The 18,709-nt window shown below is 35.2% G+C and overlaps 1 protein-coding gene across 1 annotated transcript in view; it reads left to right on the top strand.

The window, feature by feature from the left end:
- LOC132558758 (E3 ubiquitin-protein ligase TRIM9-like) overlaps positions 1 to 18,709 on the top strand; it is a gene marked incomplete at its 5' end in the record, with an annotated part of 54,900 nt that overhangs the window by 17,531 nt on the left and 18,660 nt on the right. Inside the window, 2 exons of the mRNA XM_060223359.1 lie at positions 14,871 to 15,027; positions 17,354 to 17,365. Coding sequence (XP_060079342.1) covers positions 14,871 to 15,027; positions 17,354 to 17,365 — 169 coding nt within the window. The remainder of the gene's footprint in view (positions 1 to 14,870; positions 15,028 to 17,353; positions 17,366 to 18,709) is intronic.

Below are 18,709 nucleotides of genomic sequence, written 5' to 3'. Positions count from 1 at the left end.
CTCACTATGTATTAAAGCTGATTTTCAGATTAAAAAAATTGCCCCTAGTCCAGGTTTATATTTTATATGAAGTTTGCAAAGAATATACATTCACAGGAGATAGTGTAATGCAGCAGTTACTACTTCAAAAACTTGCTATAATTTTGAATTCCCTTCGCAAAGAAAATATTACAGTATAGCTAAGTGCATGGCTATAATTACCTTTGAAGGAAATTGATGATGTGTCTCCTGCTGGGTATAAAAACAATCCAAGAAGCCAGGCAGTACAAATTTGTGTTTAATTGGATTATTTATTATGGATACCTGACAAACTTTCTCACAACTTTCTCTGGTGATTATAAGTAAACGTAGACTGTAGTGAGTATACCATGGATATTATACTTCTTAGGTTTCACGCTTCTGTCAATATCAACTGATAATTAGGGATGGATGGATTGACCAAGGGAATCGAGTGTTACCACATGTTTATAATGAAGGGGCACCTGCTTTCAAAATGACTTCACTAGAGTCCATCAAAGGCACCCTCTGATTGACAGGGGTATTTATTAGGTTAGAAGGAGACAATTTGTGTTAAAATAGGATATATAAATAGCCATCCATTAATTGATTGAAAAAGGTTAGTAAACATCAAAGATGTTTCAAAAAGCTGTTCAATACTTAGATTTACATATGACTAAAATATACCCAAGTTCTATTAGCATTAGACTCTACCTGTAACACTGGGGGCAATGAACTTCTTTGTCTAAAACGTTAAAAGGCTGATTGGTTTGATCCGACAGTGATGAAATGGCCGCAGTGCTAATAGATGGGGTCAATAATCTCCATATGGAACAGTGAGTAATGAATGGGAGGAGCTCTATTGTCTTATAGTTTAGGCAGTGATCAGGTTGGTCTTTCTGTCACAGAATCAAACAGCCCCTGTAGGTGGTCAAGTGTTTTTAGTCCTCTCCCTGCTTACCTATATCATTCACTTTTACTGCATTGTAAGGTAACAATACATACAGTATTGGTGAATGGTTGACTGTCCATGTACAGGAGAAGCAGAGTCAACAAAATAGACATTTCCTTGTTACATAGAAATATAATTAATGGATTTAATTCAATATTTTACTGTAAAATGGATCACAGGTACAAAAAAGGTCCAATAATTAATTCAATATCTCACACTTACATGATTCACAACTACAATAGAATTGTTTATTGTTCTAAGGCAGTGACCCTTTAGGAAGTGTCCACATACAGTAATAAATATGCTTGTCCATTCCTCCTGCAGGTCATACCTTTAAGAGTGATGCCTACTAACTTAAAGGGCCAGTTTCCTATCTTAAATCTAAATGGGGTTCAACTTGAGGTGAAAATATTTACAGTATAGCAAGATTTATTTTTCAACACATTTGTAGGTCTTGACAGAAGTAGTCTTTAACTTTGAATAAAATAGGTCCACTTAACATAGGTATTAAAATGTTGTAATAAGTTGACTTTGGTCGACTTAATGTAGTTAAATGTTGTGTTAATTGTGAATCATCTGTTTTACATATTCACAAAAAGTGAATTATTTATTACTTTTATCCTGGAAATCTCTTGCAGACAATTTCACAAGACATTTATGTGAAAGGATAGTTAATAGTAGACATGATGGCAGTATTGGTCAGGCAAGTGGAGAGATTGATAAAACTTGTATCAAAATGGGATATAGAATTCGGAGATCAAGTAATGCTGATAAAGACAAAGCCAGGCCTCACTGTAGAGATATATAACAAAGTCTGGCCTTACTGTAGAGTGGAAGGGTACACCAATAATAACAGTCAGGACTTACTGTAGAGATATGGAAGGGGACACAGGACTTACTGTATAGATATGGAAGGTGACACCAATAATAACAGTCAGGACTTACTGTAGAGATATGGAAGGTGACACCAATAATAACAGTCAGGACTTATTGTAGAGATATGGAAGGGGACACAGGACTTACTGTAGAGATATGGAAGGGGACACAGGACTTACTGTAGAGATATGGAAGGGTACACCAATAATAACAGTCAGGACTTACTGTAGAGATATGGAAGGGGACACAGGACTTACTGTAGAGATATGGAAGGGGACACAGGACTTACTGTAGAGATATGGAAGGGGACACAGGACTTACTGTAGAGATATGGAAGGGTACACCAATAATAACATTCAGGACTTACTGTAGAGATATGGAAGGGGACACAGGACTTACTGTAGAGATATGGAAGGTGACACCAATAATAACAGTCAGGACTTACTGTAGAGATATGGAAGTAATACCGTATAGAATATAATATAGTTATGTCACGTATTTTCTGTACTTGTGAAACTATGGTGTCTGATCTGTATGTTGGAGATGTGAGGATGATATTTACGATGATTTACATAAAAGAGAAGTTATTTTCTCTACTGGAATGATACTTATAGAAGTTAATGAGAGAAGGGATACTATCTTCTGTGGGTAGATAGGGGATATTAAACAGTCACAAACCATTCTGAGTTTGAAAATTAATCATGAAATTGTCTGATATGAGATGACAAGATGTACTGGAGTTACTTCTCAACAGTATGTAAGGTTAAGTTAATATTGGGGAGGGGACACATACTCCCTAGGTGATCTCTAGGTAAAATTAGGGAGGTATACATACCACCTAGGGGAACCATGCCAGGTAATATCTCGGAGGGGCAACACATACTCCCTAGGTGATCTCTAGGTTATATTAGGGAGATATACATACCACCTGGGGGAACCATGTCAGGTAATGTCAGGGAGGGTTACACATACTCTGTAGGTGATATCTGGGTTATATCAGGGAGATACACATACCACCTAGGGGAACCATGTCAGGTAATATCTCGGAGGGGCAACACATACTCCCTAGGTGATCTCTAGGTTATATTTGGGAGGTATACATTCCACCTACAGGAACCATGTCAGGTAATATCAGGGAGGGACAATTACACATACTCCTTGGGTATCCCTATCTAGAAAAGAACATTATGTGTTTTCTTGACAGAACTTTAGTCCTGTTTCAAGTGGTATACATTGAAATCTATCAGGAGTTCACACAAATAGACCTACAGGTACAATATGAATGTCTTTAGAGTTCCTCCCATTTGAAAACACTGATGGGTTCCATCATTAAACAGCTCAAGTATACACTTCAGGGAAAGATTTTTTTACTTGATGTGATAAAAAAGTAATTTGGAAAAGTTCTCTGGCATTATTTCTTGGGGCCAGAAAATCATCACAGGTTTAGTGAATGTGCCCTTCTCTACAGCTATATAATAATTACATACTTTACAAAGATCAGAATTTCTCTGAAATACATTTATTAGTGTACTCATCTGGATCATACTGTATGTTTTACTACGTCTCTGGTCAGAAGTAGTGCTGTTATGTTTTTGTTTTTCAAAAACAAAACTATTATTGGATGGATGTTGTATTTAACATACTCATTGAGTCAGTGGAAATATTACTAATTGTTTAACTACTATAAGTATTATGTTAAGGAAACAAAACATTAGCTTGTGTATCATCTAAAATCAGAATTAAAACACAGCCATACAGCCAGAGTGCACTGACAACGTTTTTCAGTACATCTCTAATGAAACATCATAGCCATGTAGGTAAACTGCTTTACAATGTAAAAGATCAAAGATCAACGTTTGTGTTTTAATGTCCTTATTGGATTTGTTAATCTGTAGAATCTGAGCCTCATATGTTGTTAGATTTTAACAGATTCCTTGTGTATATTGGTAAAGTGTACAATAACTGGAGACGAGTGCCACCTCTACACAGGTCAGAGTTGTACCACTTATAGCTGGGTGTCTGTCCTGGAATGGATAAATAGAATGTGTATAGAAATGTAGCACAACATTTAGCCTTATCAGACAGATTCTGACATACAATATCATATAGGCTAATTTGATACATGGATTATTAAGTATGCATAACTCGACTGATAACCTAGTGTGATACAAGCCTAACAGTTAAACCCTCCAATATAAATATGACAATGTCACTGCTGTGCTTTTAGATGTTAGTGTGACTGTGGATATTCATGTAATTGATCAATATAAGATCTGTAATAAGTTTTTATAAGATTGTGAATATGAAAATCATGTTTCCGAAGTACATCTGTGAAGGTAGAGAATGTACAAGACAGCTAGCACCCTGCAATCTCGCCCAGTACACAGCACCTGATGCATGGCCAATTATAGAACCATGGGAAATGTGCTTTCAAATTATGTCCAAATTTGATTGGTGTTGTTTGCCAAAAAATTATGTTTTTAAGAGTTATCCTTGTGAATTTTAATGTTAATTTCTCAAGTTGGATTCACTTAGCCGAGATCTTTATTAGAAGCATGTGGACATTGCTTTACAGGAATTGTGGATTCCAAATATTGCTACCAATCAAGATTTGATATGTTGCCATGTACATGACACACATGTAACTTTGTATGTCATTGGTTCCGTGTACAATGGCCCTATATGTCTACACAACAGCTGGTGTACCTGACACGATAGTAGGCTAAACACCTGACAATGGTAAACCCAAACACCTGATCAAGGTCTCAAACCACCCTGCTGGCAGCCTTATTGCAGACACTACTGGGTACCATTGTTTACTCATAGTCCTTATATTGACCGTCAACACTCACATGGGAATGTTAGGTAGCTTTCTGTGTAGTTTGTCTGATGGTGGTCTAGACATCAACAAACATTATGTTTTTGTAGAACTGCAGTCCAGTAAAATAACAGTAGGTTTTGTTAATGAATAGTTTAAATAAACTACCAGTAGCTAATTTGTTTGTTTTCTTACTTTGTTCTCATTATTTAATGTAAATACATCTCTTCATATGTTGACGGATTTCTTGTACCAACAGTAACACAGACATATACTTTACAATGTACATATTACACTGATGGTATTGTATATACAATGTACACATTGTAGAACAGTATATTGTGTTTATGATGTTTATAATGTATATGTGATAACATTTGCTCAGGATGTGTTTTTTTTTTTTTTTTGCATCCTTGGATAAAACTGTTACATTCATCTTAAAATAAAGATCACATCTTTTAGCTTTAACATCAAATTTTGACCAATCATTTATTAGTTATCTGTAAGTTTTCTGTATACAATATTGCAGTCATGTACATTGCTTTGTAAGTCTGGGAACTGGGCTTTGAACGGGACAAATGGTATCTAGACTTGAGACTCCAGAGTTGTTTGAATTGACTGACAGGTTTTCCATCTCTATGACTCCTGTGGCTGGGTAACATCTAAACCATGAATGTTAAGTGTTTCAGCGATGAGTCGTTAGGAAGTTGAATCAGGTATATCTTCATTGAATCAGTTGATATGTTCTTCAATTATTTCAATGATTGAAATACCACCATATTTGTATGGGGAAAAAATGTTGGATTTCAGTATTCTAGAGAAAATGAAGTTATGGTAGAATTTCTTGGCTACTTATTCAGTACTATTGTCAGTGAGACTACATCTTAACTGGCAGTAATGAAGCATTGATGTACCTAAGGGTTATGGCTAGTGTCCAGACATCTAGATTAAAGGTGGTCTGAGTGGTGACGGTAGGGTTGGCTGGACACTGGTCATCATGACAGATTAGCTGTTATATTGATAAGAGACAGTCCTACAGGTGCACTATTTGATACAAAGGCTGATGATGTCATACTGCTGTAATAGTAGGTAACAGGGGGTAACAACCTGTAACTGATCAAACAGACACAATCAGTCAATTAATTCATTATTCTTGTTACTGTCTGAGGCCTCACAGACACTAGCCAGTCTCTACTATTGCTGATGTTGAGAATAACATCTCACACTTTAAGATCTTGTATTTCCTTTTGTTCTGCAGTGGTTTTGATGTTTTCTAAAGATATTAAATGATCTTCCTGCTTTACCTCTAAATAATCATAAAGTACATTGTGTTTTTATTAAGCATTTATCAATTATTGAGCCTGAAAGGATGATGTTATCAATGCCAATGATGGTATATTTATTCCATTTCAATACCATGAAAGCCTAGTTGTGTCTGTACTCTATATCCACACCGGGAAGCTACGGGATCTGTATTTAGTAATGAGTAATGTCTCACAGAGACTCATTCAGACCCAATATTATCTTCAAAATACATGCACGATCCTCATCTGGGAAGCCTCATTCTGTATCATGTCCATCAGGGATCACCCGTTCCTGGGGTATCATGTCGGTCATGGTTCAGTGACTTCTGGGGTCAGTGGTTTGTGATAGGACCTTATCAGATATGTTTCCTATATATATATGATAGCCCCAGTGCCAGACAAGACTTATCCAATCTAGTGTAACCATAAAATCAGTTTATATAAAGGCACACAATTATTTTATTACAGATCTTAATACTTGAAAGGAGCTTTTAGATATATCTTTTTATGTTAAGACCATTTTAGAATCTTAGCTTGGCTATCAGTTAAAGATGGCTGACACGTCCTCATATATCTCTAAAGATGCTTGACCCATGTTGGCATCCCTTTATAAATATTTTTTTTTTTCATTTTCTTTTTTTTATGGACTATTTTGATGTTGTAAAAAGCTTTCAATTGGACCACTGTAGGTCTGAAGAAAAATAAATTCAATCAAATGTTTCCTTTGAAAATGAAACCTCAGCAAACTGATTGACTTGCACAGATATGTGATGCACCACAGTACATGACCATGAACTCAGAACCTTAAAATTGGTACAGTATTGATACTTCTGAAAACTTAAATGCATCATGGGTAAGTGTCTTCTGAAGTGAAAAAAAATGCTGCCATTTTGTTCAGGTTAGCTGTTCAAGCATTGAAAATAAAAAAAAAAAAATGCTTTCTGACCAATTTTATTAAATGAACGTTAATATTTTTCTGTTATAATCAAGAATAAACTTAATTGCAATTACCTTATAAGGCAATCTTTTTTACTAATATGCCCTTTATACTACTTCAGTTTAATCCAAGGGCTACAATCCATATTGACTGACATTCAAATATTCACTTCACACAAAATGCTTTATAAATTTCAATTACCTACCTTTTTTTATTATTGTTTGTGAGTAAACATGAAGTTATTTAGGTACAGAATGTGATATAATTACAGCGTACGGTCTATAAAGAATAAACACATTTAACTAGCTTCCTTTTAACGTGTTACATATATAATAGCAGCCCCATACCTAGTAAGGTTATGGGTGTGCATGTGTGAACCTAAACACGTTTGAATCCATAAGACATTTACAGGATCAGGTAGGATTATTTCTTGTGCGACCAAAATACATGTGCAAGAAATATATCTATTTATTCTTATTTTCGTTTGCCAATAAAAATGATTTGTGATATTTCATGTTTGATCATTTCAAGTAAAAAAAAACCATAACCACAATTAAAACAATACTTTGATTCCTCAGTCCTGTAAATTGTCACCTGATCCTGTAAATGGATTAACCCCATTTTGAGCAATTGACCGCAGACTCTAATATCATTTACTTCACACCAAATCTGAACATTTCATTGTAGATATACAAGTTTTATGTGAGAAAGTCGCCAGGTACTGGTTGTAGGTTGGTGGTTTTCCTCCAAATCCCATCTTCCTTCCATCATCCAACGTAATACACCCTTAAATGACCCTGACTGGTAGTAGGAGTTAAAGGAACCTATGAACAAGTATTGGATATCGAACATCAGAAAAATTGTGATGATAAATATGTGACCAATTTGATAAAGTATGTACTTAGAATTACACAAAATGTTTAAGCTTTCAAGCATCTTGGAACTGCCCTTAGATATTTCATGAACTGCAGATTTAGAAATTAAATGTCCTTGACAATTGCTTAATGAATTTGTCATAATTGACCATCAACAAATTAGTCAACTACTTCTACAGATTTAGATTCACATGTATTATTGAGACAGCAGTTTTGCTGGTTAGTATTTACCACCGTGCGTGACAGGATAGTGTTTAACATGGGTTTGTTGTAGGATTGAAGGGTTTTATAGCATCAGTGTGGTATATGGCTGTTTGGTAGTATTTAGTGTTAAGTATGGGTTGATATAAGTGTACTTGCTTGATTTAGAATAAGACCGTTTGATAATGTGTACTGTTTGTGAAAATATGGCTGTTTGAAATACAAATTGTTACAACCATTGAGAAAGTGCACTGGACCACTCGATCACAAAGCACTCTCAAGTCGACTTGAAAATCGACAGACATTCATGTCTGAGCTTTTCATTCACTAAAGTATTGATTCACTTTTGGAATTATAAAGCATGTCTATCTACATCTAGGTATGGGTTGTATGTTTCTGTCTGCAGCATCAAAAACTTTTCCCTGAATGATTGTATTAAAATAAAGATGCATAAAGGGCTCAATGTTATGGTGATTCAAATCACTCCGCAAGTTGATAAGAGAGAAGGGCCTTTGAAGGTTTGTCTTATTATGCTTGTAAAGACACATCAGTGATCCGAAACTCCTTAACCAACACCAACCATGTCATTCAATTCATAGTCATGTTTTATTTTAATTCATTAAATACATGTATTGAAATTCAAAAGGAAATGTTTTATGTTTGCTAGTGTTTGTTTCTCAGCAGAAGCTGACTTAATGTAATGACCCAGATAGTGTGGTTGTTCCTACAGAGGTTCATCACCATCAAAGAAATGAATATAATGCTTAATCTTATCAATAAGAGGCTTGAGACAAAGTGGGATCTTTTCATTTTATACCTCATTGCCTTCAAACATTGAGGAGTCTTCATTTATTGTTTTTATCGAGAAGAAAGTTATAAGGAACTAATGGAGATGAGACTGGCCTCATTGATCAAGGTCATCTTTGTTTATCTACCAGGAGTGAATCTTTATTACTTTATTTCTGTTATCTATTTGATAGTCATCTTAGGTTGAAGTCATTTCATGGTTTGAGGAGCAGTATTTGCTTACATGATGGGTGTGAGTTCTATCATGGAAAGATCTATTTTCTGTTGATCAGATAGCTTGTTTTCTTTGACAGAATTACATTTATTTTGAATCATTTTGATGGAAGACACAATTATATATACATACTGCATAGAGATAGAACACATTGGTATTTGTAGAATTCTGTCGAGTTCTATATTGTTATCTATAGAATAAGGAAAGAGTTCCTGGGTTTGTAGTCTTATCAATCTGCTCAAAAATGTCAATGGAGAATTCTTTGATATGGCTGGACAGTCCTTCACAAGGATGGTGTTGTAGTATCATCTACTTAATCAGGTAGGTGGCTGGACAGTCCTTCAGCATGATTGGGCTTGTAGTCTCATCTGAATGGTGAACTATGAACAATCTGTGTGATGAGGAAGGTGGCTGGATAGTCCTTCAGCATGATTGGGCTTGTAGTCTCATCTGAATGGTGAACTATGAACAATCTGTGTGATGAGGAAGGTGGCTGGACAGTCCTTCAGCATGATTGGGCTTGTAGTCTCATCTGAATGGTGAACTATGAACAATCTGTGTGATGAGGAAGGTGGCTGGATAGTCCTTCAGCATGATTGGGCTTGTAGTCTCATCTGAATGGTGAACTATGAACAATCTGTGTGATGAGGAAGGTGGCTGGACAGTCCTTCAGCATGGCTGGTCTTGTGGTTTTGTCTGTCTGGCCAGGAAAGTGACTGGACTTTACTTCAACATGACTGGCTGCACTTGTAGTCTTTTCAGTCTGGCCATGTCTTTAAAACCATACAGAACTGGATCATATAGTTAAAGTTCTGAAATGAAAACCTTTAAAACTATAAACAGAATCATATATAGAAGTCTGATTGCAACAAAATCATACAGAACTAGGTATGTAGTTATATACAGAACTAAGTATGTAGTTATATACAGAACTAAGTATGTAGTTATATACAGAACTAAGTATGTAGTTATATACAGAACTAGGTGTGTAGTTATATACAGAACTAGGTGTGTAGTTATATACAGAACTAAGTATGTAGTTATATACAGAACTAGGTATGTAGTTATATACAGAACTAGGTATGTAGTTATATACAGAACTAAGTATGTAGTTATATACAGAACTAGGTATGTAGTTATATACAGAACTAAGTATGTAGTTATATACAGAACTAAGTATGTAGTTATATACAGAACTAAGTATGTAGTTATATACAGAACTAAGTATGTAGTTATATACAGAACTAGGTATGTAGTTATATACAGAACTAGGTATGTAGTTATATACAGAACTAAGTATGTAGTTATATACAGAACTAGGTGTGTAGTTATATACAGAACTAAGTATGTAGTTATATACAGAACTAAGTATGTAGTTATATACAGAACTAGGTGTGTAGTTATATACAGAACTAGGTATGTAGTTATATACAGAACTAGGTATGTAGTTATATACAGAACTAGGTATGTAGTTATATACAGAACTAAGTATGTAGTTATATACAGAACTAAGTATGTAGTTATATACAGAACTAGGTATGTAGTTATATACAGAACTAGGTATGTAGTTATATACAGAACTAGGTATGTAGTTATATACAGAACTAAGTATGTAGTTATATACAGAACTAGGTATGTAGTTATATACAGAACTAAGTATGTAGTTATATACAGAACTAAGTATGTAGTTATATACAGAACTAAGTATGTAGTTATATACAGAACTAAGTATGTAGTTATATACAGAACTAAGTATGTAGTTATATACAGAACTAGGTGTGTAGTTATATACAGAACTAAGTATGTAGTTATATACAGAACTAAGTATGTAGTTATATACAGAACTAAGTATGTAGTTATATACAGAACTAAGTATGTAGTTATATACAGAACTAAGTATAATACTTGTAAAACCTACCAAAGAGTATTGATTTTGTCTGCTTTGATAGCATCATGTGACAAACAAACGATGTTTCATTCAGATATTTTCCAATATTGAATAAACCGATGAATGTGATGTATAGTAAAAATACCGCATTAGAAAAATACAATGTACCAGACAGTTTACACAAGTCCACACTGGACCGTTCCTGGTTCTATAACTTGACAGCTTGGGTTTAGTAACGTATACAGATACTATAATGGATATATTGATCAGTGGTTGCAGTAATATCATACAGCTATAGTTCGTGGATGTTGTTGCACTCTTTCAACACTATTGTACCACACCTGGATTGTGCAGGACATAAGATATATTTAAACATAAGATAAAGTAAGTGAAAAGCACTAAAAAGACATGGTGATAATGTACCTACCAAAGACAGAGCTGGAGTCTCATAAACAAAAGCTATCTGTATCTGTAGGTATATCCACTGAAATCTACTACCTATATTTGTAGGCCTCCCCTCTTAAACCTACTACCTATATCTGTAGACCTCCCGTCCTAAACCTTATACATGTATTTACAGTCCTCCACACCTTAACCTTCAACATGTACCTATATTTAAAGGACCTCTCCCTAAACCTACTACTGATATCTACAGGTTACCCCTTCTATACCTTGTTTATGTATCTGCAAGCCTCCAGACTTAACCATTTACTACCTATATCTATAGGCCTCTTCACCTTTGCCAACCTCTTCTATTTATCAGCCTTTCAACCTAAACTTGCTACCTACAGGTCTCAGCACATTCTTTCATCTATCACATATATCTTGGGCCTTTTCATGTCCACCTCCAACCTATTTGAGCAGGCTTCTCAATCAACCTGCAACATGTAATCCACATGCCTCTTCCCCTCCATTTACAATGCATAAAGGTCTTAGAGATTTCTGTCTGTTAGCTGTATTTTTACAGGACTCTCCACCTCTACAGACTATCTATTATTTCAGTCATAAGAGATACTGATAGGTCACCCTATCCCAATGTAATAGTACTTACTGGCACATATATCAACAAGTAAAACAGACACTGATAGGCTTGAGTCTCAACCTTCTACCTATATCAAACAAACTCCCAACCTCAACCTACTACCTATATCTACAGGTATTTCAGAATTTGATAAGCTTCCAACCTCAACCTTCTACCTATATCAAACAAGCTACCAACCTCAACCTACTACCTATATCTACAGGTATTTCAGAATTTGATAGGCTTCCAACCTCAACCTACATTTTACCTATATCAGCAAATTTATTAGCTCTGATAGGCTTGCACACTCGACTTATAACCTTTAAATTTTACAAAAAAATCTCAAATCTACAGGTGTAACAGACAACAGGATTTCTTACCTCAGTCTGCTACCTAAATGTACCTACATATCTATACCAGACACACACTGACAGTAACATGCCCATAGGGAGCTACAGTGGTAAGCACATTGAACATAGATTGTAATCAGCTGTATATTCTGAAGCTAGACTTAAATTCTTTCTTAAATCCGCAGACTTCAATTTAGATAATGATACTCTATGAAGTTTTATTCATGACATGTCTTTTCTTAGCAATAATAAAAAAAATGGAAGTAGAAGAAATGCCGAAAGCATTTACTGTATTTTTTTCACTTGCATTTTACAGTGTTTCTCTCCTCAACTTGAGAGCATTTGACCATTTATTTTGTATAAGTGTGATTCACTTCTGCAGACTTTTGTGACTGCAGAAGCTGAAATCAAATAAAAGGTTTAGCTTGCCCAACACCTAAGAGTCTCCCTAAACTATTGGGCCCTGCATCAACAGTTGGTTATTGATTCTGATGCTGACATTGATTTGGATTTGATATCCAGTGGTGATCGTTGTGTCGTAAAACCTGTCTATTGTGACCCCTGAGTGAATCAAGTCTCATCCTACAGCAACTCTGTTATTGGTTCTTTGGCAATAGTCATCTTAATTGATTATAAAATGTGGAATATCATCACCATAGGTCTTGAAGAACTCGAGTGAATGTATGTTTAATGGGTACAGAGGCTGCCCACAGCTCCATGTCACCCAAGGGGAAATTTCTATTCTCCAGCCATGTGTATTTTATGCCGTTTCTGACCTTGCCTCTGAAATACTCATTAATATGCATGATGACCTCTGGTTGACCATTGCATTGGTGGTCAGTGTGACTATTATAGGTATAAATCTGAAGAACTCTGCTGACCTTGAGGATTAAGGTCATCTGGTGCTGAACTAGTTAACTTATCCTGTTGATAGCACATCAGTCCACTAATAAGTTAGTATATAATTGACCAGCATTGTGTGTCAGTAGATGTGACATTATGTAAATATATACAGATATCTAGGCCAGTTTCTATCTAGAATACAAAAAGTCATTATGTAAATTAGGTGACCATTTATCCTTAGGTCAGCCTGACTGGGTACATCCAGTGTGAGGTCCACAGTTAATATGTTAATGTGACGGTAACATTGGTGTGATGACCATATATTCTGACCATGCACATTTAGTACACAGAGGTCCAGTAGATTATCAAATAATCCACATGTAATGGTTTATATTATTATGAAAGAATATTGATTAGTATTGTTCTGTAAATCTTCATCAGTATCACTTCTAAGTATGATAAAATAAAGGGAGGTAAATGTGATGATTTGCCAGTAAATATAAGATTTATTTAAAATTTTTGTTTTACATTATCATTAAAGAACATGAAAAAATAAACAGTCAGTCTTACTTGCAAGTATGATAAAGTAAAGGGAGATATTATGATTTATTAAAATTTTTTGTTAATTGTTAATTAAATGAATGTAACTGATCATTGTTCGACTCGATATGTCTCTTGAATATGCTCTCCACATGAAATTTGTAAAGGAGTGTTAAAGGAGATTTCCAACTGCAACTACAGTTACCAATTTGCATGACATCTGTCATAGTTGTAAGCCACAACAATGAGATAATCTGCCCAGCTTCCCCAATATAACCGTGGCACACTTTCTATATCACCTTTGTGCCTAAATACACTGATGTCCAATGTGAATGGTTTGAAAAGCAGTATTGTGTCTCAAGATTTTCAGTATAAACCCCGTGGGAACTACAACGAAAAAATTCAAATTGTCATTGGGACATTAGCAAGTGGTTTGTTTGATTAACATAAACAAGGGTCTGCTAATGAATTCCTGGCACACATCAGTCAGACTTTCAGGCTTGATTTATTCGATAAAGTGTTCTGTACAGAAGTGGAAGTATTGCTGGCTATAAATGGAAACGTGCATTGTTATGATGTATTAGAGTTATTAATAACCAATACGATCAGGGTTTGTAAAGCGATCCATCAATATGGCTTTACTGGTTCCTGTATCTGTGTTTAATCATTTCACCATACAAATTTAAATCTATACATTGCTGCATTCTAGTATCATGGCAGATACAAAGAGTTTGAAAATGTTTACACAGTTTTGAAAATGTTAAATGAGAAAAGGATATGATATTAATGTTGTATTGAACAGTATTCTTTAGCACTTGTTAATGATTTGTGTTATTCATGTTAGATTGAGAATAAACTTGAATTTGCTTTCACTATTCCCCCCCCCCCCACCAACATTTGATCAATTTCAATTAACTTTATAGTAATTTGATCACCAACACTCTGTAGATCCAATTTGCTTATAGTTGAGTAACAGGATCACACACCATATTAAAGATCTGAAGGACAATTAAAAATCTCTCTCTGTAATAAGGTGACACAATGTCTTTATCTTACGTTGTACTGGTATGTAGAATGAGACATTTAGGGAGAAATGTGTAAGTCAGTTCCAAACACTCGAACTTGTTCAATAGATACTGGTTTTACATATTATAATAGGAACTGATGTCCTTAAACACGCAACATATGTGTTACAACACTTCAACATCTTGAGCAGTAGCTAAGTATTGCTGTGTTATATATTTCAGGTGTCCAGTGGATTGCTGAGCAGGGTCTCTGTCGCAGATGAAAACTTTAACAAGGAAATGGAGTTCATCCCTAGAATTTCCCCGGAGTTTGAGCTCACTCTTGACAACAAATCTGTTCTCCATGCCATACAAACTATGAATTTTTTCCAAATGAAAGGTAGCCGTCTAATCTTTTTCAACAAGAGATATCTCCTTTTGTAGTGTATGGTTAATGGTATTCAAGATATAAAGAAGATATTAACAAAGTGTTTTAATATCATGGCATTGACTGAATAATTTCAAGTGTTAACACGTTAAAAACCTGTTTGTATATGATAATTCAGCTTACAATCAAAAGAATCTTGCCATTGGCAGCTACCTATTTTTTCCAGTGACTTAATCAGTGATAAACAAGCCTCCAGGTCCAGGTTTATTCGGGAGGAAGAGTCTAGGTCAGCAGGATGTTTTCAGGTCAAATTGTCGTTGACATTTCCGTTGGTTGTCTAATTTATCTTTCATTTACTTCCAGATGGAGGTTATTTGATATTCAAATAAGGGTTTATATCAAGACTTGACACTTTAAAAGATAACTTATGTATATTCTGTCCAAAATATTTCTATTTCAAACGTTTTCTCCAAAAGTTTTTATCAGTCAGAGATAAAAAAAGACATGTAGTGTTTTGTCATGGGATTGAAAGCCTCTGTATGTTAGAATATAGTTTGTAGAAACACTTCCATGTAATGAACCTGAGCATGCACAAGATGTGAGAGGTTTACACACTGTTTGGTGAATACAGAGCTATGAAATTTCTGTCTGTAAGTAGATAGACACAGAAGAATGATTAATGCACTGATGGTCTATTTAATATATTACTGAAACGAAGAAATTTCAACAGACATTCAATGTGATAATTAGTTTTCTATGGGAGGACATAACATGATTACTGTATGGATGGAAATGGGGCAGGGGTGATGGCAGATGATTGTAGCACATGGTACATATTATTCATCTCATGAATAACAGACATAATAGCTGTCTGTACTTTGTATCCAGATTTCCATACATTCATTATTGGCTGGCACTAAAAAGTCTGAGAAATCAAACTAAGTTAAGGTTAAGTATGTTAACTGCTTACAATTAGATACTGCTTAAAAAATTAGTCAGGACAGTAACAATGTATTATGTCTACAACTAGATCAGATAAACTAGACGTCCCTCCCCCTAGTAACAATGTCTACAACTAGATAAGATATACTAGATGTCCCTCCCCCTAGTAACAATGTCTACAACTAGATAAGATATACTAGACGTCCCTCCCCCTAGTAACAATGTCTACAACTAGATAAGATATACTAGATGTCCCTCCCCCTAGTAACAATGTCTACAACTAGATAAGATATACTAGACGTCCCTCCCCCTAGTAACAATGTCTATTGTCTACAACTAGATAAGATATACTAGACGTCCCTCCCCCTAGTAACAATGTCTACAACTAGATAAGATATACTAGACGTCCCTACCCCTAGTAACAATGTCTACAACTAGATAAGATATACTAGATGTCCCTCCCCCTAGTAACAAGGTCTACAACTAGATAAGATATACTAGATGTCCCTCCCCCTAGTAACAATGTCTACAACTAGATAAGATATACTAGACGTCCTTCCCCCTAGTAACAATGTCTACAACTAGATAAGATATACTAGACGTCCCTCCCCCTATTAACAATGTCTACAACTAGATAGATATAACAGATGTTCTTCCCCCTAGTAACAATGTCTACAACTAGATAAGATATACTAGATGTCCCTCCCCCTAGTAACAATGTCTACAACTAGATAGATATAACAGATGTCCTTCCCCCTAGTAACAATGTCTACAACTAGATAAGATATACTAGACGTCCCTCCCCCTAGTAACAATGTCTACAACTAGATAAGATATACTAGACGTCCTTCCCCCTAGTAACAATGTCTACAACTAGATAGATATAACAGATGTCCTTCCCCCTAGTAACAATGTCTACAACTAGATAAGATATACTAGATGTCCCTCCCCCTAGTAACAATGTCTACGACTAGATAAGATATACTAGACATCCTTCCCCCTCACCAAGTTACTTGCTACAGTAGCTGGATCACTTCACTTTACGTATCAATCATCAGTGTAGGTGACATAAATACTGGACCATTGTAATATTTTCAACTTGTCTTAAAGATTGAAATCACAAAATCTGTCATCATTTTAATTTATGTACTACTATAGGGACCAAAAGATACTGTTAGTTTAAAGTCACCAGAAATAAAAACAATGCAAACTTCAAAAATCAACCTGGAGCATGATGGTAGGCGTGTCCCATGTGATACATCACAAAAATCTGGTGCCCAGATAAAACAAATTGATGTAGGATGAAAGTTTGATTTACAGAAGTTGATGTACTGTTGGTGTATTATATGTTGATGACATTTAAGTATCATGTGTTTGTTTCTTGTTCTGTCATTAGAGGGTGTCGTTGGTAAGTTATTTTAAGGCATGCTTACAGTAACACAGTTCTAGATGGAACTCTTTCAGCCGTATTTTTTTGTTCATTCTGTGTTGTCTGCTATGCCATTTGTGTTTGCTGTCAACAACATCTTTATTCTAATTATTTCATTCTGTTATCTTTTCATTAAATGTTCTATTTCGAGGTAGGGAAAGTTGTTAATGGTACATGGCTCTAGGGGATTGCTTATGCTTGTTTTGACACTTTCTAAGATTATGTTGGATCTGCTGAAGATAATTCATCAAAAAGATGATTGGTGTGACCCTTACAACCGTATAAGTGTCATTCGACATGTCCACATCAATCACACAGACAGTCTACTCTGGATCTGTGGTTGAAAGGGTCAATAAAGAATCAGTTTTGTTTGGTAGTTTTGATATACCAGTTTAATAAATTTCTATATGGCCATGTGATGTGTAATGTCATGAATGTGTTATGTGTGACTAGCTACCCTAGAGATACTAACCCCACACCATGTGTGTCCTAGCCACCAATATCACAGGACATTTTATCACCATGTCATTGAGATTTTCAATCATCATAATTCAGTTAGAAATTTAATGCACAATTCTGATATCATAAGTAATGTGATGGCAATATATATTACACAAACTATTTCATGTTCATGGAATCCAGTGTATTAGATTGTTCTCCTTTGGTAGCCTGATGCTGGTACATCAGTCCTGTAATAATCTCAACAACTCACAGCAGGTCTGCTTTCTGATTTTTTTTTAGGGAATTTTTAAAATTTTGACAAACTGGGACTTTTTATCAGGTATGATGATTTTTCTGTCAGTGTGTACCATAAGGAAGGTAGAGAATTGATATTCAGCCATGGGAAGGCAGTTGGGACCATGAGTTATGATTTTGCTGTCAGTAATGCTAGACTGGTTATATCAGGTGGAGGACTGTGTAATCTTTGTACCCCTCATCAATCAACCAACTGCCACGTTTTTTTGTCTGTTTAGGTTTTCTGCTGTTTTGACATTTGACCCGAGGGTCTGATCTCTAAATTCAAGCTATTTCTCTGGTTGTTTTATTTTTACTTTTTATTTTACCTGTCGTCTTATCTATGTTTCAAACAAATAGCACACAGGACTTTTTATTATTTTTTTCTGTATAATTTGATGTTGTAAAAATATTATCCACTGGTCATCAGGAAAGCCAATGACATGAACCATTCTTAGCATCACCATTTGAGTTCCAGAGTGAGGGAAATTTGTCAAGTCCTAAACTTGTTTTTCCCACAGGAAATAAGTAATGACATCATTAACCTAGCTGTTTAGTTTTCATACCAATTAGGAATATTTTGTCATC

Source organism: Ylistrum balloti, unplaced genomic scaffold (genome assembly GCF_031769215.1).
Source record: "Ylistrum balloti isolate Yb309-2 unplaced genomic scaffold, AGI_CSIRO_Ybal_v1 Utg369660, whole genome shotgun sequence".
Taxonomy (NCBI): Eukaryota; Metazoa; Mollusca; class Bivalvia; order Pectinida; family Pectinidae; genus Ylistrum; species Ylistrum balloti.
Note: the sequence above shows the minus strand (reverse complement) of the source record. Positions and strands in the feature narration are given on the sequence as shown.